The sequence below is a fragment of the Corythoichthys intestinalis genome, chromosome 21 (assembly GCF_030265065.1).
Source record: "Corythoichthys intestinalis isolate RoL2023-P3 chromosome 21, ASM3026506v1, whole genome shotgun sequence".
In the NCBI taxonomy this organism is placed as follows: Eukaryota; Metazoa; Chordata; class Actinopteri; order Syngnathiformes; family Syngnathidae; genus Corythoichthys; species Corythoichthys intestinalis.
Window position 1 is genome coordinate 23,154,935 of NC_080415.1, and position 22,835 is coordinate 23,177,769.

General features: G+C 37.4%; 1 protein-coding gene and 1 long non-coding RNA gene across 2 annotated transcripts in view; one reads left to right on the forward strand and one right to left on the reverse strand.

Annotated features, from left to right (window-relative positions):
- Positions 1-22,835, reverse strand: part of LOC130909777 (A disintegrin and metalloproteinase with thrombospondin motifs 3) — a 126,974-nt gene that overhangs the window by 6,939 nt on the left and 97,200 nt on the right. Inside the window, exons 13-21 of the mRNA XM_057826613.1 lie at positions 17,223-17,371; positions 16,933-17,105; positions 16,730-16,863; positions 13,953-14,076; positions 13,749-13,829; positions 3,872-4,035; positions 3,640-3,805; positions 570-702; positions 295-502 (exon numbers count right to left, since the gene is read on the reverse strand). Coding sequence (XP_057682596.1) covers positions 295-502; positions 570-702; positions 3,640-3,805; positions 3,872-4,035; positions 13,749-13,829; positions 13,953-14,076; positions 16,730-16,863; positions 16,933-17,105; positions 17,223-17,371 — 1,332 coding nt within the window. The remainder of the gene's footprint in view (positions 1-294; positions 503-569; positions 703-3,639; positions 3,806-3,871; positions 4,036-13,748; positions 13,830-13,952; positions 14,077-16,729; positions 16,864-16,932; positions 17,106-17,222; positions 17,372-22,835) is intronic.
- LOC130909782 (uncharacterized) lies at positions 9,982-14,314 on the forward strand. The gene is made up of 3 exons (XR_009061798.1): positions 9,982-11,136; positions 12,767-12,906; positions 13,965-14,314. It is a non-coding gene; the product is annotated as an uncharacterized LOC130909782 (long non-coding RNA).

A 22,835-nucleotide genomic window follows, 5' to 3' on the forward strand; every position in this document is an offset into this window, starting at 1 on the left:
ATCCATGATCTTTTAGCTCATCTACATCAAATTATATTCAATTGATAGCTTTATATTGATGCTTCGTAGTAGCTCCCAGCTAAGGTACATATACGTAAAGTGCGTAGCGGTTTATCCTACGTATTAATACCACTTTATATAATACCACCAGTACGACTTTAATTCGCCTTTATTTGGGCCGAATCCTCGGTCGTAGAAACTTACTTGTTCTGGAACTGTGTACCAGTCTTGCTTTTTTTAATGCAAAAAATATAATATTGAGACTTTTGGACAGTTGATGCCCCTCCTTCTCACCTGAGACCATGCACCCGTCCTCCACTGAGCGGGGCACGCTGTGTGATTGCAAGCCCTCTTGGGCTCCGGCCGGTCCCCGGTACAGTGTTTGCTGTGGACGGGCCGGTTGGTGCCGTTGTTAAGCGCCTGCATGCACTGCACCGCCCTCGTCTGGTAGCCCTGCTTTCCGCACGTCTTGCTACAAGCACTCCACTCGTCCACGACCCATCTGGAGGACATATGACATTCTTGCACAGTCCTGTTTGTAAATTATAGCGGGGTTAATCACAACTTACGAGGGCTGAGTGCACTCTTGGACATTGCAGCGTTTGCGAATAGGTTTGGGCTTCTTGTTAGTATCGCAAAAGTTGCGATGCACCAAACGGCTGTCGCTCTTCCTCCTGCATCCGTATTTGGTGTACTGTATTCCTGAGGAAGGGGAAAAACCATTAGTCTTTGCCTAGCAGATTCTGGGATAACTTATTTATACGAGTCTAACTCCCACTGATTTTGATTTAATGTGCAACTTATGAGGATTAATGTTAGATTTGTTTTCACATGTGCAACTTTTATAAGGAACCCCGGCTATGAGGACTAGTACAACCCCTAGCAAAAAGAGTCAAGAGTCAAGAATCTGCATTAGACAAGGTTATGATGCTGGAACTTTTGTTTGGTGCTGTTCCAGTGAGATTTACAAATATGACTGCCTGAAGAAACCATCAAAATTCCTTTAGTCCTTGATGATATGGGGCTGCATGTCAGGCAAAGGCACTGGGAAGATGGCTGTGGTTAAATCTTCAATAAATGCATAAGTTTACATTCAAATTTTAGACAGTTTTCTTATCCCTTCAATTGAAAATATGTTTGTCATTTTCCAAGAAGACAATGCATCATGCCACTGAGCTAAAACTGTTAAAGGATTCCTTGGAGAAAGACTCATCCAGTCAGTGTCATGGCCTGCAAATAGCCCAGATCTCAACCCTATTGAAAACCTGCGGTGGAAATTGAAAAAAATGGTCCACAGCAAGACTCCGACCTGCAAGGATCATCTGGCAACTCCAATCAGAGAGAGTTGGCACCAAATTGATGAAGAATACTCATCAAGTCCATGCCTCAGAGACTGAAAGCTGTCATAAAAGCCAGAGTTGGTGCAACTAAATACTAGAGATGTGTTTTGATTGTTATTTCTTTGTTTGTTTCTCATGATTCCATATTTTTTTCCTCAGAATGGAGTGATTCCATATATATTTCCCTGCACTTGCTCTATAAAAGTAACATTTACTGACCACCACAATGTTTTTTATTCATTTCTTTTAGTGTTTTTGGATGCTAAAGAGTTGCACTTTTGAGATAATCCATTATTTTTTCAAGCTCTTTATCTGAGTTTGTTCTACATGATAAAATGTCTGCTTGCTCGTCCGACACTGCTGATTCCATATTTTTTGCTAGGGGTTTCAGTACTAGGAAAAAGATAAATGTTCGTATCAGTTATAATAATTTGACATTAAAACCCCTCTTGATATTTTCGTTTTTATAAAATTTGTAAAATCAGTTTAGCTCATAGGTCGCCATTGTTGTTGACGTCGTAATGCACTCTGGTTGTTGACGTATTCGGGTTGCGTGCACTGCCGTGCTTCTGGAGTGTGACTGTTTAGCGACATAAACATGTCATCTGTTCGGCCGTATCAAGTTAAACCCTAGTGAGATACAATAGTACCTTTACTTACGACATTAATTGGTTCTACAAGTAGTTTTGTGAACTGAAAATTCCGTAAGTAGAGACGCCTGGAGATGCCCTAATCGGTTCCATAAATCTTTTATAATGGATAAAATTGCATTAAAACATGTAACAAATGCATGTTACAATTAGAATATTGCACAATTAACATAAAATCTGAGTTGTGCATGCATGATGTAAGAACCAAGAATAAAGTCAAGAATAACAGTTAATACAGTCATGTATAGCTGTTGGAACACGAGGAGCGAATGAAGAGGACGCTGGGATACACACAAACACATACTGGAGAGGTTCCCCTGAGTCTATTGGAGGCCAGGAATGTTAGGCAATAGCCAATGGCAAATCAGCTATAAGTATGTTACTGGGAGCTTTTATAATTTATCCTAAAAGTAACAGATAAAGTGCAAACAGAATAAGCCCTAAAAAAGAGCCTTGTGGCACCCCACAAGACAGAAGTATGTTATGTTCAGTAAATTCTGGGAGCTGCGAGTACCAGCCATACTGTATTTTTGCCTTTCGTATCCTGAAATTCCTTTTGTAACAAGAAGCAATATTTTCCTGTCGAGGCGTGTCTTAACCTGAAAATTCTGTATGTAGAGACGTTCATAAGTAGAGGTACAATATATTTGTCAGTCCATTCCTCATTGAAACGGCGATTTTCGTTGTCCACTTTTCTTCTCTTGGCCAACTTTGAGCAAGCCGTTTTGTTAGATTTGGTCTTCTACTGGTGGCATGTGAACAAACAGATTGCAAATTGCCAGGTGCGACTCGTGTTTAACACTGCTGCGGTCCGTCCACTCTAGCTAGCTAGCAGCATTCAGGCTCTCTTAGCCAATCAGCGCATCCATGCACGCTTTCTCAGCCAATCACCGAATCCGTGCAGGCTCTCTCAGCCAATCAGCGCATCGTTGTCTTAGAGATGACAACAGAAGTGGGAACATGGAAGATATTTGACTAAAAATGAAACAGAATTTAGCGATAGAATAGTAGCGCATAGCGATAGATTGGCGATTCATACAAATAATATATCTGCATGTTATTAAAAAGTTTGTTTTTTCTTTTTTTTTTTTTTTTTTTTTTTTAAGTGCCGTTTGCTCTGGGTCCGCAGAGAGGTCTGCCGTGGTCCGGTCGTGCACCGCGGTCCACTAATTGAGGACCCCGATTATAGAGCTACTGAACTGCAGAGGGAAATTCGGTCGATTTATTTTAACATGTGCAATTTTAGGGGTATTTACGATCGTCTAATTTTGACCCGTGTAACTTTTGGGATTTTAATGCTAGTCCTATTTTAATATATACAACTTCTGGGGGATTTACAGTACTCTTATTTTAACCTTGCAATTTGGGGATTTACGGTAATCTTACCTAAACCTGCGCACCATTGGATGTTTTTAAAATAGTCTTACTTTGACCGACGAAACGTCTGGAGGATTTACAGTACTTATTTTAACCTGTACAATTTGGGAGGGATTTATGGAAGTCTCTTTTTAACTTACATACATGTTGTTTTTTTTTTTTTTTTTTTTACTGTAGTCTTAATGGTAAACCAAACCACATTTGGTTTTACTTGAGAATCCCTGAAATGATGTACTCGTATTTGTGTGTGCTTTTTAAACACTGTTACTGACCTCCACCGCAAGGTTTGGAGCACTGTGACCAGCTCTTCAGCGCCCACTCGTAGGAATCTAACTCGGCCAAAAGAACGTTGTTGTTGGTGATTAGAGGTAGAAGGTCCTCATGGATGATATATTTGTACGTTAAGCTAATCTTGGAGTCTTCTTCCTGAGGAATGACCTGAAAATTGCCAGCAATAATCAGCAGGTGTATAAAAATTATATCTTAAGAAGGTCCCGCACTGACCAGCACTAAGATGCCTTCATGTAGAGGACCAGATGTTCGCAGGCTCTCCTTGCCGTTCTCGAGGGTGTAGTTCCACTGTAAACCGTTCTCAATAAAGGTTTTTGACTCGGCGTCTTCAATTTTGGCGTTGAGGATGAAGTTGCCGGTTACTTGATTCTTCACCGCTGTCAGGAATATAATCATACCATCATAGTGTCTGAAGAAAACTTATATGATGAAGCAAGTGCACAAACGTATGCGAATGTTTGGTGGTTTGAAGGACAACAAGTCAGCAACAAGGGCATCGATTACTGCAGCCCTGTCTGCAAGCTCACAATTTTCAAGGCTGAAGGCCACAGTAGGAGGCCATGTCAATCCTTCAAAATAAAGGCAATACTCAAGTATCCCACAGAGCAAATTATGAGAACCTTTATTCATCCTGCAGGGATACAACAAAGAGCAGTTAAAGCTTTTCATTCAAAAGTCAAAACACTGACTTTTGCACTCTTGGTTGTTGACCATGCCAAATCTAATCTTAATTTTACATAAATGCTTTGTTGGATGCTATTTTATATATGTATTCATAGATCCTTTGTTGTTTTGCTGTCTTTAACTATCGCCATGAAAATGGTTTGAGTCTTTGAGCTCACCAATTTTTTGGGGCAAACTTCGAATGACTAGACAGAATCTTGAAAAAGTTTTTGTTGGTTAATGTATTTATTCAGATTTAGCATTGGAAAGAGACACATACAAGACGTTGTTTCACTTTTTCCCCCAAAGTATAATTAAAAAAAAAAAAAAAAAAAAAAAAACTTTTATGTATATTATGAAATGCTTTATTGAGTGAGTCCACTCAAATCCGCTCAAGCTGCTCACTTACACATAATGAGTTGCCACAGCAACTGTTTAACAAGTTAAACGATGGTTCACTTTGTAGTTCGCATCTCTGGCAAGATCAAACCCAAATGTCTGTCAATCATTGTTAACTTTAATAAGCAACTCCAGTGCACTGCTTGACCAACAAAGCGCAAGGAGAGAGGGAGGGAGAGTGAGACTACGTGATCGGCTCGGGAAGGCTCATTTGTATTTACTTATTTATTTTCTTAATTGAAAAAAAATCTGCAATGAACTGAGGGCGTGAAGCTTGAAGCGCCAAGTAGCGAGGGATTACTGTATATACTGTATATATACTAGTACAGTCATGTGAAAAAATTAGGACACCCCATTAAATATTCCATTCTTTATTAAGAAACGTTCACATATGAATGTCCGATCTAGTTTTTCTTTATCTCTGGAAAAGAAAGTGATTTAATTGCAGGTAAACAACAAAAAATAATATTGTTTTACTCATTAAACCAAATTTATCAACAAAAATGCATATTCTGAGGAAAACGTTAGGATACCCTACTACCTAATAGCTTTGGCTGAAATAACTTCAGTGAGATGCTTTTTGTAGCCATCTATCAGTCTTTGACATAGGTCTGAAGAAAGTTTGCCCCACTCCTTAAAGCAGAATATTTTCAACAGTGACTGACTGTTAAAGTGAGAGAAAACAACATCTATACGGGGCTGTCTGAGGCCTTCAGAAAGAATAATGTAGATGCTTATGAGTCTGGTAAGGGATTTCAAAAGAATATAGAAGCAGTCATTCCATTGTTCGGAAAATAGTGTACAAGTGGAGGACATTCAAAACAACTGCCAACATGCCCAGGTTTGGCCATCCAAGCAAGTTCACCCAGAGAGCAGGCCGCAAGATGCAAAAAGAAGTCTCCCAAAACTCTAAAATGTCATCACGGGAACTACAGCAGTGCATGCCTCTACAATCAGAGAGAGACTTCACAAGGTTAACCTTCATGGGTGGTATTCAAGGAGGAAACCTTTGCCCTCCAAGAAGAACATGACATATTAATCTAAAATTGAATTATTTGGACACCAGAACAGAGGAAATGTTTGGCGTAAACTAGGGCTGTCAAACGATTAAAATTTTTAATCGAGTTAATTACAGCTTAAAAATTAATTACTCGTAATTAATCGCAATTAATCGCAATTCAAACCATCTATAAAATATGCCATGTTTTTCTGTAAATTATATATATATTCTGTAAAATAATTTGTTGGAATGGAAAGATAAGACACAAGATGGATATATACATTCAACATACGGTACATAAGGACTGTAGTGGGCATTTCACTCTACTGTCATTTAAATCTGTCTATGCTGTCCTCACTCCGAAGCGTCTACTTTTTCCAAAGCTAGACAGCTAGTGAACGACGCCTTAATAATCAGACTTTTTCCTTTTTCATCTGATTTATTAATAAAATGGCCTCAAACCACTGTCCTCTTTAGACCGTAGTGAAACTACAAAAAAAAAGTACACAAGCATTGCATTAGCAAAAACGTTAGCTTAGCACGCTATACAGGTTCACTAAACATAAACAAAAAGCGTCTCATACAAAAAATATAACATTTCGCTTACTAACATAATATGTACATTCTTTACAACAACCATACTTACGGACAAATCTTGTCCAAGGATCATATAAGCACAACATTACAACGTAGGCGTCAGCCCGAGACGTCCTGCAGCCATATTGAACTGGCAAGAAAGCAATAAACCATGTCGCAAAGCGACCACAAGAGTTCACTGTTAGACAGCACAAAAAAACCTTGCTGTAAAATTTACCAAAAGGCAGAATACTGTCTGAGCGGGACATGTGCATTAATTGCGTCAAATATTTTAACGTCATTAATTTAAAAAATTAATTACCGCGCGTTAACGCGATAATTTTGACAGCCCTAGCGTAAACCCAATATAGCATTTCAGAAGAAAGAACCTCATACCAACTGTGAAGCATGGAGGTGGAAGTGTCATGGTTTGGGGATGCTTTGCTTCAGCAGGACCTGGCCAGCTTACTATAATAGAAGCCACCATGAATTCTACCGTGTATCAGAGGGTACTTGAGGAACATGTGAGATCATCGGTGAAAAAATTTGAAGCTGAAGCGAAACTGGACCCTGCAACATGACAATGACCCAAAACATACCAGTAAATCCATCAAGGACTGGCTGAAAAGGAAGAGAGTCCTGGAATGGCTGAGTCAAAGCCAGATCTTAATACCATTAAGATCTCCTTTAAGAACCTCTGAAACATCTCACAGCTGAAAGTATTCTGCGTTGAGGAGTGGGAAACCCTTCTTCAGAACGATGTCAAAGACTGGCAGATGGCTACAAAAAGTGTCTCACTGAAGTTATTTCAGCCAAAGGGGCTAACAATAGCCATTAGGTGGTAGGGTGTCCTAACTTTTTCCTCAGTTAGATATGCATTTTTGTTGATAAATTTTGTTTAATGAGTAAAACAGTGTTCATTTTTGTTGTTTACCTGCAATTAAATCACTTTTTTTTTCAGAGATAAAGAAAAACAAGATCAGGCATTGATATGTGAACATTTGTTAATAAAGAACTGAATATTTAATGAGGTGTCCTAATTTTTTCACATGGCTGTCTATTTTTTAAATAATAATCCTTATTTCATTTTTTATTTTAGTTTTGTTCTTACAAATTAATAAATTTAGAAATTTTCTTATTGTGAGCCAATGAGTTAAATAATATTTAGGGCTAAAATGGCATGTTAGATTTTAACTGTTTCGATTCACCGGAAAAAAAGCATGCCCGTCTATTGCTAAATTATTTTGAATTGAAATAATGTTTTTTCCTACACCTATGGAGTTCCATTGTCGACCCAGTTTAATGACTGAGATCGGATGACGTAGCTCGTAACCTTTGAAAGTGAAAGAGCATTTATGGCTTAAGAATACCCAATGAAATGAAAAGTGGAGCAGCAGGTTGTCTTTCACTGCTGTTTTTGCCTTTCAATCGTTCATCCAAACTTGTGCAGCTTAAAGTCTAACTTTTTGAATTGTAGTATATTATGCTTTTTGCATTTCCTTGCGAAAAGACTCATAACTGCACTTTTTAGTTTAATTGAGCTCGTTGACCCCAGAAAAACACGTGCAATGCTGACATGACCCACATCATGACTAGAGGAGTTCTAAAAAATCGATTATTACATGCATCGCGATTCGACACGTGACGATTCGATTACGATTCATAAAGGTTCAAAAACGATGATTTTGACTCATAACTTTATGACAGCCGCTCATAGCGAAACGAAATTCAAGACACGTCTGCGGCCCGGACACCGTTAACGGACGCACGCACAACATTATGATGGATGCTCCCAGTTATTGGGAGAGAGATTTTCTCCTTTTTAAAAGACTTGAAAATAAATTTGTGTATGAGAGGCAGGTACAGAAGCGCGACTTAGCGGTCACGCTTTTGTGCGCAAGTTATTTTTTTTAGAGTGAGAGGGGAAGAGAGCTAGTTCATTGCTCCTTGTCTTTCAGATGTCCAGCTGGAGATTTAAGGCATTTCAATTGAAAAATGTCCTGAGTGTGTTGCTAAGACCCGTGTGCGTCTATAAGAGGTGAGTACACGAACCCTCTTGTACTGTTTAGCCTTTATTGTTGTTGTTTTTGAGATGTTAATAGTTAGCGCCGAGCGTTAAGCTAATTAGCTAATTCCCTAACATGTATTTCATATGCAGAACGTGTAAAACCATGATTAAGTACAGCGGTAACACTACAAACATGTGAAATAGTACAGAAATCTGTTGTTGCGTGCAGTGTTGGAAATAACGCTGTTATAAATAACGCCGTTACATAACAGCGTTATTTTTTCAGTAACGGGGTAATCTAACTAATTATTTTTTACGCCGTTACAACGCCGTTACCGTTACTGATGGTCAAAAGCGGTGCGTTACTTTGAATAAATTGAAGAAACTACCAGCCGTAGCGATTCTACTCTGCTCTGTTTATTTGTCATCCAAGACTTGGGGTGCGTTCAGGTAATGTGCAGGTTCTGCACCCATCGGCTGCAAAACTGTATGCAGCTTTGTAGCGATTTGTAATTTCATAATCGCTGATGAGTTTAGTAACATACACCAAACAATAAATACAGAAGAATGTCCATTTTGCGTAATTGTGGAAGCCCGTCGACATCTTTACTCCGTTTGTCTTCGGCTAGCTCGTAAAGGTCAACATTGTTCATATCCTTAAGTTTGATCACAAATCTGTTCTTCGCCTTAGTAACGAGTTTGTCTCTTTATGGAACTGGCAAGTGAAAGTTTAATGTCCTGCGAGCCAGACCTGCTTCCAATATGGCTGCGTTGTTGTCAAATCTCACGTGATCCCCCTTTCTGTGACGTAAACGCTTGCGCCTCATAGCGCACGTTTATGTGTATTTGATGTTAATAAAGTTTGTGTAAAGAAAAAAAAAAAAAAAAACTTCCCAAAAAAAACTTCAGAGGCAGTGTTTTCACACACAGACCGGAACAGCGCGTGCTGCAAACACACACACGCAAAACAGATGCAGAGGGATATGATGGAAGAGCATTCAGAGGAAAATTTGTCCTTTACGAGGTGGAGATATAAACACTATTTCAAGTTGGTGGAAATTAAAGGAAAGAACGTGCATGTAAAGTGTAATTTATGTCCCGGGGCAAAGCTTTTGTCGACATCTGTGGTAAGCAATTCAAATCTGTTTATTTTTGTTGCACTTCAAGTGTAGGATAAATCTGTTTCTGGTGAGGTGCAATAAATATTACAAGGTTCTATAACACAACTACCTATCTGTTCTTCTCTATTCAACTGACTCGAATACTGCTCAGAAAATTTCAAATTCTTTGACATACAACAACTTCCTTTTAAAGTAATGGAAATAGGTACTTTTCCTGATAACTAGTTACTTTTACTATAGAGTAATTCAGTTACTAACTCAGTTACTTTTTGGAAGAAGTAGTGAGTAACTATAACAAATTATTTTTTTAAAGTAACGTGCCCAACACTGGTTGCGGGAGAGAGGGAGAGAAGAAAGTGCGCGCGCTGTAATGAGTGTTTAAAAGAAGTCTTATTTCTAAAGACACTTTGTTCGTGTCCAGAAAATGTGGAATTCATTCCACCAGCGTAAATTTTATTGTATTATTGAAAGAAAAAAGTACTCGCTTTAAAATGGTTAATGTTTTTCCACTTTCTTGTAAATAATAAATAAATAAAAAAGTAGCTTAAAGAGCATACGACACCAGAAAAAAAGTCTTAAATGGCATTATTATGTGAATTAGAATCATATTTTGAGACGATTCGACCATATACAACAATTTAGCAAAGCGCAGATGACGAGAAATTAGTCTTTTAATCTGCCGGTTAGCCACGCCTACAATTATAGGGCTTTAGCGTCCCCAACAGGTGGATGACGTCAGCGGTAGACTAGGCTCATCGGTTTTACTATTCAGCCCATTGAGGGGGAATTTTTCAGAACGAGGAAAATGAGACGAAGAGAGCTGCAAAATGTCATTGTTTCAGTCTCTCTACTCCCAATATTTTTACAGGATATTCTTTTTATCCAAGTATTTTCCCCAATAGCTATATAAATGGCTTGAGAAGGACCAGTCAGCCCGTCGAGGGGGAACTATTCACAATGAGGAAAACGCGACGAAGAGAGCGGCAAAATGTCATTGTTTCTGTCTCTTTACTTCAATATTTTTACAGGATATTCTTTTTATCCAAGTATTTTTCCCCAATAGCTATATAAATGGCTTGAGAAGGACCAGTCAGCCCGTCGAGGGGGAACTATTCACAATGAGGAAAACGCAACGAAGAGAGCGGCAAAATGTCATTGTTTCTGTCTCTTTACTTCAATATTTTTACAGGATATTCTTTTTACCCAAGTACTTTCCCCAATTGCTAAATAAATGGCATGGTCATGACAAATAACTTGTGCTAAATGGAATATAAAATAATAAAAATCCATTTATTCAAGACGACATGGCAAAATTACTCCATAATGGTCAAAACAGTCGACTTTACCTTTACTGTCACACCTGCCGAACGATATTTTATGACACCTAAATCGGACATATGTCATTTCCCTTCCCCGGCTTCGGAGAATGTAAACAGACCAGAAGGAGTGACAGCTAGCCGACATGCTAACCCGAACCGAGGGATGTTTCAAAGTCTTCGAAGTGGAAAATCACACATAACTAGCCTGGATTATTTGACATGACGACCCGGTTGTCGAGTTTCTTTGCGGATCGGCAAACCGCCCGGCGGAGAGCAATTTACAGTTCGTTCCCTGGAGGAGGGTGGCTGGAATTGTTGTGTAGCTAACGCGCTAACAGCTAACTGCTAATGAGCGTGAGGATAGCTTTTTACATGCCTATCAATGATCAAACGTAAGTAGTCCTTTATTTAAAGGAATTTTATAGTGTTTACTTTGTAATCACTGTATTCGTATTTGACATAATACAAAACAAGATGTTTACTCACTTCCTTGTAAGTCCAATGGTCCCACAGTAAATATCCACGGTGAATGGGAACCTTTTGAAACTCCAAAAAGGCGCATACGCCTCTCCCGCATACAGAATGATTTTTCTGCAGCCGTTTGGCTGGCGTGATGCAAAAAATAAAAGTATTAATCCGCAAAATCAGCTGAATCCTTCGTCCTCATACACAACAGTACACTGTAGCGTGAAGAGGACGTCTTCTACCGTACACGTCACAGCGCCCTCCTCCTCAATGCGAGACCGAAGCCGGAAGTCACTCATTTTCCTGGCGCGGGATTCAAAAAACTAAATAAATATAGCGATCGCTTCCACACACATCCAAGCGGTCCATATCATTCAGGAGCATAAAATACCACGTGTATTATGAAATAAACATGCTTTTTCGTGTCACAAGCACTTTAAGGGCAGCTTTTTGTTGTATGGGCATGTTTCCATCGTTCCTGTTGAATCATAAGGATATTTTAAATAAATAATGGACATAAATTTGTATGGCTACTTTATTAATCAGTGCTGCAAGATGCATCGATAATCGTGATAATCGCGATAACAGCGACCATCGTCAATATTAGAGGTGGTAATCTTTTGGCACCTAACGATTCAGAGGCTCTGATTCGATTATAAATCGATTATTGATGTTACCACCCCCCACAGCGCTTTTAATGTTTTGTACATTAATTTCAAAATTGTTCAAAAATCCTCTCGGGCTACACAAAACTAATATTTCAGTATCATGTTAACAGTTTAAAACAGTAAATAAAATACTCAAGTCCCATTCTGTCATCAGCAGCTTTAAACTACATTCATTTAATCTAATGATGTGAATCAACCGTTAAAGTTGTTAAAATCCTCCCGTTATTCCATCATTTCCCTTCTCTCTACTTTCGACATGTCAAAGGTTTAAAACTGCTTCATCATTTAAAGATGGATTCAATTTAAGATTTTGCCGATTTAGGAGTATTTTAGATAAAAAGTTAATTAGGTTCGCTACAACAGTTCTATAGAAGTCTACTACTTTAAGATGGCGGCTGTTAACAACACGGCAACTACTAAACGGCAAGTCTGTCATTTTGCATGTAGTTCTTTTTACATGTTCTACTGGCGCCGTCGTCTGTCATTTTGCATCTTGTTCTACATATATGTGATATCTACTATAGCCGTATGTGGCTGTATGTTTGTAGCAACTAGCAACTGGGTGTTGTTTGAAGGAGCTGTCGGTCGCAATCAGGTATTATTGTTTTTTTTTTTATCTAGCGGCATGAGTTGAACATGATATTTACTCTCGGTCCGTTCCTCATTGCGTCCCGAAAACTGCGCTGATTGTGTTATAGGTCTGCTTTACCTGGTATAATTCAATAATAGAGGCAGTCGGACATCTGGGCATTAAATGACGTCACCAGCCACAACAAAGCGTCGCCATATTGAAAACGGGGCTAAAGACGAGTCACAAGCAGTTGCTCTGTCATGCATTGTAATACAAATGCGTTGAATTTTCGTCTTATTTGCGGTCTTTTTTCCGTAGGAATGACAAAAAGTTGCTGTGTTGCGGGTTGTCACACAAGGAAGAGTTCGGAGCCGCATTTGAAGTTCTTTATTTTTCCTCGTAAGAGGAAGAGAAACAAATGGCTTTGTTTCTGGTTTGCAGCCGACATTTTATTACTGGTGAGTAAACTTTAATTTTTGCCCCAATTAGCTGCTAGGATTTAATAGACTAGGCAGTGGTTATTATTACCGTAACCGGCAACTCGCAAAGCGTTATTTTTCTTTTGCTGTGAACTGCTCTGATCAGTCAATCGGTATATTAGTGGCCAGGTGGGAATTGGTTATTTTGCCGTGACGTGTTCACGGCTAAATAACGCTTGGAGGCGAATTACCGGTTACGCCAGAAATAATCACTTCGTATATACTAACAATTTTCTCAGTTCCACACAGTACATATTCCACGTAATTATAAAGGTCAACTTACTGGGTGACTTTATGAGGTAGTTGTAGATGTTTCCGAACTCCACTGCAGGCCATTCCTTTGTTTATCCAGCTATCAGCTGAGACTTTGTATGGGCAGCTTTGTAAGCCAATAAACGCTAATTTTAAATTGTATCACCTCCGCGTGTCTGTCGGCAGTGACTCGTGATAATAGTAAGCCATGTTTAAGAGGTTTTTATGAAAAAAGACGCAAAACACACCCGAAATATATGAATTTCAGACATTTGTCTATGGAATGTTTAGCTGTGCGTACCCCCTTTACAAAATGGCGACACGTTGCTAAGCGAGTTGACATCATCATGACATCACGCCGACTTCCTCCATCGGAATTTGGATTTTTGTGAATCGTTCTCGAATCTTCCACGGCCGAATCGCGAATAATCTCAGAATCGGAAATGTCGCACGCCTCTAGTCAATATCGCGATTATCGTTCAAAAATCGAATCGTAGCACCCTGAATCGTAATCGAATTGAATCGTGGGGAGCATAAGATGGCACACCCCTAATCATGACCCATCTTACCAATGAAATGAGGGGACGTGTCGTTCTCCTCGATGATGATGTGGCGGGCTCCCATTGGGATGTCGAACATTTTCAGCATCCCTACCGAGTCAGGGTACCAAGATCATGTTTCAGTGCTATTGATTGACCTCAATAGACGTCCAATACATTTGAACTGGAAGTTCAAATGGATTGGCAGCAAAAGTATTGCTATAATGTGTTTACCGTTCTTTTTAGGCGTCTTGGTGAGCGTCAGCTTGACTGTACGACAATGTGAGTTGTCGCCTTCACATACACCGCATTTGTCCTCTTCCTTGTACGAGCCCACCTCCTTGTCGCACCCAACGTGCTGGCGAGAGCATAATTAGAGGTCGTTAGGTCATGAGAATACAGTCTAGACAGCGGTACGGTGACGCCGTGTGAAAAAACATCATCAATGATGGCGCACGGCTCAAGTCAAAATAGCCCAGCAGGTGTCAACCTTGAAAGTGCAGACCAAAATAATAAACCCGGCGGTGGTGGTGATTGGAAGACATGGAAGAGCTGGTGTTTTTTTGTAAATGAAGAAAAAACTCTGATAATGCTCTGGTCACAGGGGGCACTAGCTTATTGATATGTGTTTATTGTTGTTGAAAGTTCACCGTTGAACATGTGAGATTTTTTATTGGAAACCACACAGGGTTCTTACAGTGCAAACTTTTAACGACTTTTAATATGAAACTATTAAAAACTTTGAAATACAATTGAGAATAGAATTTAATGCCAGTTTTGGGGCAAATTTCATGTGCGCCAATGATATCAATCCCTATATATCCTGCTAGATGAGTCCTGATTTCATTTAAAATAACTGGGATGGGAAGAAATGACCTGACCTTTTCTGAACTAACAGATGATATGAGATGCTTTTTAAAGACACTTTATCAACATTAAATTTAAGACTTTTTAAGATCACGCGGAAACACTGCCACAGTAATACATTCAAACGCTATACAACAGCATAATTAGTCATTGTATATGGTAATCTATTATAGTGTAGAATGGTATTGATTGTGGCATTGTTAGGCCTATTTTAGGCGGGCTTCAGCATCCCTAAAATATTCTTAAGCCCCGCTAAATAGTTTAGTATGGTTTTATTTTGGAAAAGAAAAAAAAATATACATATATATGGCGGAAAACACTCAGGTGACTTGAAGTTCCGCTGTGAGACCCCCTAATTTGGCCAAATTTCAAAACTGTCCGATATGCATGTGTGATACATCATTGGAAAGCTTAAAATCTCAATTTTCTGGGGGAAGAAAAATTTAGAACAGGAGGGCATTTTTTTTTTTTTTTTTTAAATGTTTTTTAAACAGCAAAACCCTATCTGGAGGTGAGAGCACACGAGAGCAGAATTACAGACGCCATGACTTTAACGACATATTATCGTGTACTTCCCTTGTTTCGATCCAAAAACTCCATGTAGCATGTATCACTCAGTGTCAAGACACAGCTGTGAATGGCCACAGCTGGATTTTGGGGGATTTTATGGGTGAAACATGGTAATATAAGAAGGGTCGCGATGCAGAAATCACAGACATCAAGGAGTTGTCGAGATTTTCTTTTTGATATACTGTTTTACCCTTTTAAACGTTTTTTCAATTTTTCTTTGTTCGGAACGATTATTTATCATCTAACATATCGGAGAAAATGCGACAGTAACAAAAAAAATGCAATTAAGCGATAGTTATGAGGTAGATATCTGTGACTTTTTTACAGACGCCATTTTTTTCATTGTGACGTCATTTGTTTAAAAGTTTAAAATATGCGAGTGAAATTTTTTTTGAAGTCGTTGTTTTTTTTTTAAACGAAATATTTGACATCAAATAATGATTCTAAGCTAAAAATCACAGACATTTTGAATAATAAATATAATTAATTACCTTTGTTTTATGGCTAGGTTGAAACAAAAGCAGTTGCGCGATGTCTGCAAACGGGGGTTTCCAGGGTAAAACTGACAAATTAAAAATAGTTCGGGGGCTTAATGCGCCATGAACCTGCTATGGCAGCATATAGACATATTGTTCAATCAAACACAGCAGTTCTTTTGGCTTAAAATACAGCAGTTTATTTTAAAGAGGGGTGCAAGAGCAGAAATTGCTTTTTCAGTCTTGTCTGTGTTTTCCGCCATATATAATATTGACATATTCACTATGAAGTTGCCAGAATATTAGTTGAAATCAATAATCACATAACTTGTCATGATTAATTAAAATATTATAAATCTGTTAGCATTTCAAAAAGTTAATTGTGATCCGCCCACCAACAATTGAGAAGAAGTACCGTATTGGCCCGAATATAAGACGGTGTTTTTTTGCATTGAAATAAGACTGAAAAAGTGGGAGTCGTCTTATATTTGGGGTCAAGACATTATACCCATTCACGACGCTAGATGGTGCCAGATATCATTGAAGCGATGTTGTGTCCTGAAAAATCTCAGCTACTCTCAGGTTTAACCAGTTTGCATTATTTTATTGCAATGTTTTTCCTTATTCAGATTTGTTTCAAGACTACAGTTACAGTTAGAGCTCACTTTGATGGTTAATGCAGTTATTGTTGTTGTTGTTTTATCACAACAGATTGGTTTATTTACATTTAAAAAACCAGAAGCCATTCATTTACGAATGTGATTGCACTTTTGTTTTCATATTTAAATGTTCAGATATTAAGATTTGAATGAGGAAAAATAACATGCTTTTTCTTTCAAATATATTGTTATAATCATTTGTTTCAGATGTACTGTAATTATTTTCTGTATGAAAATTAATTTGGTGTTCAAAAACTGTTTTTTCAAACTTGAGCCTTACAAAAGAGGGGGTCAGGGCCGTCTTATATTCGGGCCAATACGGTAATTAGTGCACAATTAATTAATATTTCGCTTGTGGGAACCCTATAAGATACTGTATGTGGTACAGTGTAATGTAGTATTCTAGTATGTAATATGCTTGTTTTATGGTAGTACATACCAGACACTCGCCCCTCGCGCACACACTGAAGTGGTCTGCGTAGCTGCAACGGGTTCCGTCGTGCATCACCTGGTTCATGAAGACAACCTCGCCCGTTTCCTTCGATCTACAGCTCAGTTCGCACTTACGACTCTCTGACCGCAACAACAACAACAGGATTGTCATTCGCACACCAGTCACCGGTTTTCTTGCTTGTCTCCTACCGTCGGCGTGCTCATGAGGCAGCCAGGTGTGCTTCTTGTTGTTGTGGTACTTGTTGCTCCTCTGGAGGCACTGCTGAGCGCGGAAGTCCTCGTAAGGGCCGGCGCACTCTTCTGTGTTGCACATTTGGTAGTCGAAGCCTGATCCGGGGCACTCCCGACCGCCGTAGGCCGGCCTGATTAAAAACAAAATGGGACATGTACTACGTGTTGCATTGGGGATGCCACTGACAATGATAGACATCCAAAGAGCTGATACATGTGGTCAGGCGACCAATCACAACGCAACTTACGGGGGGTCGTTGCACTGGCGGCTGCGGGAGCGAACGCCACCCCCGCACGTTCGCGAACAAGAGCTGAACTTGGACCAGGAGCTCCAACTGCCGTCGTGGCCTTGTGGTTCCTGGCTGGACTGCCAGATGCAGTGACCTTTAAAACACCACTGCATACACAAAAAGAGAAGAGTTTCAAGTGCACTACTGACTCATTTCCAGCTTCTATTTATAGTCAGGATTCTAAAGCTAGAAGTGGTCTTCCGAAATGAGCATGTGAAGAGAGGTGCTGGTGCCAAGCCCAAATGACACAGGAATGAATGGCTCCTTGTTGTAGTGGCTGTTCGATCAAAAGGGAGTATTTCGCATGTTTTTCACATTTTCAGTTGTGAAAATGACATTTACAGCACTTGTCTTTTTTTTGGGAATGTAAATTGGCAGCAGATGTTTTTCACCTTAAGAAACAATTAGTTAGAATGACAGTTTTTGATATTTTTGAACAGAATTTTAAATAAAGTTTTGACAATTTTCAGTTGTTTTTTTTAACTTTACAACTACAAAAAAAAAACAATAAAAATGAAAAAGATTAATGTAATGAAATACAAATATTAAAAATAAATATCCCAAAAATAAAAATGCAATTTATAAAGTCTTTGTAGTTACTTATAAAACTTAAGTAAAATAAAAAAAGAGAAGTATACAATGTTCTTGTATCTATTTCATTTGATTTTTTTTTTTTTTTTTACATTTTTATTTTATTTATTAGAATAAAATTAAATATTTAATTAGTTTCTTGTAAAAATTAAGGTTGTAGTTTTATTTCGCATATTTAAGAAAGTTGCATTATTATTAAGTTAGTTAGTTAAAAATAGGTAAAATGGGTTTCATTTTGAAGAAAAAAAACAGAACACTAAAAGTTATATTTATTTGCTTATTTAAATGGAAAAAAATGCCATTTCCATATTTTTCAGACTAAGTCGCACTGGAGTGTAAGACTCATTTTGGGCTGGCAATTTTTCAATTCATCAGAAACGGATAACGAATATTACACATTAAAGTAATAATAGTAAAATGGAGAGCAACAAGCTAAGTAGGCATCTGTTAACGTAACACATTAACAGTTTCTCTGATAACTTTATCCTAAAAAACAGAACATAACAGGTTGTTGTGGGTCAGAGGGGAAAAAAAAACATATATAGGTAGTCCCCAGGTTATGACGTATCCGACTTATGTGATTTCTACTTTAAGACGCCGGAGTCTTGTCCGCCATTTTGTCCCCAGTCCTTAGTTTTTTTTTTTTTTTTTAAGTAATGTTGACTTTTGTTTTGTGATGCATGCTTTTATTTTGACACAGGAAGCATACAGTAGGTAGTACTTCCACACGCAAGTAAGAGCACATGAACACATGAACAAGAATGTATTCACGCACACGAAGAAGTCCTTCAGCCCACTGAGAACAGGAGAGGATAGATACAGCCTGCGCGTACATTTGTTGCTTGTGAAGCATCCACAGAGGCAACACCTGTGTACAACACCTTTTGTACTGTTTATTGTGCATTTTCAATTGTGGTCAAATAACTGGGGCGAGTGTATGTCCATTGAAAGTCCGTCACTAAATCCGCTTATTACCACCTAAAAAATATAACCAGAATTAAGGGGCTTCTGATTCAACAAGACATGGAAAAACTTATGCATGCATTCATTTTCAGCAGATTGGACTATTGCAACGGTATATTTACAGGTCTTGATAAAAAATCAGTCAGGAAGCTGCAGCTAGTACAGAATGCTTCAGCCAGAGTCCTCACAAATACAAGGAAGCTGGACCACATTACACCGGCTTTGAAATCGCTACACTGGCTTCCAGTGAGTCAAAGGATAGACTACAAAATACTACTGCTCGTCTACAAAACACTTAATGGCCTTGGACCAAAATACATGCTTGACTTGTTAGATTCCTATGAGACATCTAGACCCCTAAGGTCGTCTGGAACCGGTCTTCTGCATGTTCCAAGAACAAGAACCAAGCAGGGTGAGGCAGCATTTAGTTATTATGCTCCTCACCTCTGGAACTAGTTACCCGAACGTTTGAAGTATGCTCAAACTGTTAGCTCTTTTAAATCAGGGCTAAAAACGCTTTTGTTTAGCACTGCATATCCATAACTGTCTATATATTTCAATCTACCTGTTTTCTATTCCTCTTGTGCTTATCTCCATTGCTGATTTCAATTATTATTAGTAGTAGTAGTTTTTGTTTTATTTTTATTTTATTTTTATTTATTTATTTTTATTCTGTGATTAAATGCGATCTTTTGTCTTGGTTTTTACGTTGTGTTGATTTAAATGTGATTTTTATGATCTTCATGTGATGTAAAGCACTTTGAATTGCCTTGTGTTGAATTGTGCTATATAAATAAATTTGCCTTGCCTTGCCTTGCTTATGTAATTATTATTTTTTTGATTGATTGATTGAATTTATTTTGAAAACATGCATCCCATTATGTATATGGCAGAAAACACAGACAAGGCTGAAAAAGCAGTTTGTGCTCTTGCACCCCTCTTTAAAATAAACTGTATTTTAAGCCAAATGAACTGTTGTGTTTGATAGAACAATATGTCTATATTCTGCCATAGATTCATGGTGCATTAAGCTTCCGAGCTATTTTTAATTTGACCTTTTTACCCTGGAAACCCCCGTTTACTGACAGCGTGCAACCGCTTTTGTTTCAACCAGCCATAAAAAGAATGTAAGTATTTATATTTATGATTCAAAATGTCTGTCATTTTTAGCTTAGAATCATTAACTGATGTTTAATATTTAGTTAAAAAAAAGACTTTGAAAAAATTATTCACTCTTTTAAACAAATTACGTCACAATGAAAAAAATTGTGTCTGTAAAGAAGTCACGGATATCTACCTCATAACTCTCACTTAATTGTATTTTTTTTTGTTACTGTTGCATTTTCCCCATTATTTGAGATGATAAATAATCGATCTGAAAAAAAAAAAAAAAAACGTTTAAAGGGGTAAATATATGAAAAAGAAAATCTCGACCACTCCTTGATGTCTGCAATTTCTGCATCGCGACCCTTGTTATATTATCATGCTTCACCCATAAAATCCCCCAAAAATCCGTCAGTGGCCATTCACAGCTGTGTCTTGACACTCGATGATACATGCCACATGAAGTTTTTTGGATCGAAAAGAGGTAAGTACGTGATAATATCTTGTTAAAATCGTGGCGTCTTTAATTATGCTCTCTCATGCTCCCTGTCTCAGTTACTCGTTCAATTTCGCTATTATCTATAATCATCTTTTCTCCAGTTTTTGTCTTTTTATTTCCAAATGAAATATATTTAGTTTTTGCCATATTCATTGATAATTTGTTTAGCCTTAATGATGTGATGATGATGTGTGGACGCTAACTGATACATGCTAATCATTTAATTGGATTGTGATTGCTGTATCAGCAGCTAGTTATAAACGCAAATTTGAATTGCTGTTATTGAAGATGAAACTGATATAATTTCATTTTTATTTTAGTTTCATGGTCATGAAAGCTGAATAAAGTCAGCAAAACACACAGACGTCTGACATTGTCATTTCGGAGTTTAGCTCGCGGTCTCACTAAGACTTAGTTGGCGAGGACAGTACAATGGGGTATGGTACCAAAAGTGGAGTTTAAGGGGGGGCCAAGCGGGTCAGGCCCAACCTGGTGGACGAAAATGACTATTCTATTTATATAAAAGTTGTAAAGCAATAAAACTGCAACAAAAATGAATAAAATGAACAAAGAAATATATTTTTAAAATGGGTCAAAATTATTTTTCGAACAGATCATCTGACTAGCACCTTAGATGGCCATTTGCTTTGCATAAAATTTTCACAAAAAAACAAAAATATTTTCTTTTTGAAAATATATTTGTTTTTGAAGCAACTTATTTTTTGATTGAATAATAAAGACAAAAACGTCCAAGTGGCCTCAACACAAATCAACATTACTTCGCTCAAAAAAGTTGCTTCTAACAAAAAAAAAAAAAAGACTCCAATCAAAAAAAAAATCATGGAAATTTATATATATATATATATATATATATATATATATATATATATATATATATATATATATATATATATATATATATATATATATATTATATTTCAAATGTATTTTTGCACTTTTTTTTGGATTGAAAAAAAATATATATATATATGTATATATATATATATATATATATTAGGGCTGTCAAAATTATCGTGTTAACGGGCGGTAATTGATTTTTTAAATTAATCACGTTAAAATATTTGATGCAATTAATGCACAAATGCCCCGCTCAAACAGATTAAAATGACAGCAAAGTGAAATGTGTACTTGTTGTGTTTTTCGCAGTTTTATCGCCCTCTGCTGGCGCTTGGGTGCGACTGATTTTATAGGCTTCAGCACCCATGAGCATTGTGTAAGTAATTATTGACATCAACAATGGCGGGCAACTAGTTTATTTTTTGATTGAAAATTTTACAAATTTTATTAAAACGAAAACATTAAGAGAGGTTTTAATATAAAATTTCTATAACTTGAACTAACATTTATCTTTTGAGAACTACAAGTCTTTCTATCCATGGATCGCTTTAACAGAATGTTAATAATGGTAATGCCATCTTGTTGATTTATTGTTATAATAAAGAAATACAGTACTTATGTACCGTATGTTGAATGTATATATCCATCTTGTGTCTTGTCTTTCCATTCCAACAATAATTTATAGAAAAATATGGCATATTTTATAGATGGTTTGAATTGTGATTAATTGCGATTAATTCATTTTTAAGCTGTAATTAACGCGATTGAAATTTTAATCGTTTGACACCCCTAATATATATATATATATATATATATATATATATATATATATATATATATATATATATATATATATATATATATATATATAATATTGTTTTTGTTGAAGCAACTTTTTTTTTTTGATTGAATAATAAAGACACAAATCTACCTCCATATGGCTCTACTCAGGGGATACAATTTTTGACTGGGGTAACTACATTGGCACAAAACCGGCGGGCGTACTATATTCAATGGATGATGATCTTGGCGTAAAGTATTGCCTAAGCAGCCTGATTTTTAATTCCCCTCAAGATTGATGGGAAACAAAAAACGCTCATTGTCAACTTAATCATTATTATAAATATTTTTGTAAGTTAATTTCATTGCTGACACTGCATTTATGGGGTCATCAAAATGCTGTGCCCCCCCTGCCCTAAAAGTCAAACTCCGCCTATGTATAGTACATGTTTTTGGATGGTTGTTTTGATATTCAGGGGTTATTTAGGGGCACTTAAAGTGTTAATTCCAACCTACGCGGAAATTCGGGTTACAACGCCAGCGTAGGAAAGGAACTCGTTCGTAACCTGGGGACTACTGTATAGGTCACACTTGAGTATAAGTCATAGGCTCAGTCAAACTGTGTTAAAAGTGCGACTCACAGTCCGGAAAATACTGTGTATATATTTTTGCAGATAATTTTTTTCCTAATAATAAATGCTTATTAATTTTTTGTTATGACAGATAAAATCGGAGCTCTATGACACCTTTAGGTGACCAAAAAGTGGCATTTCATA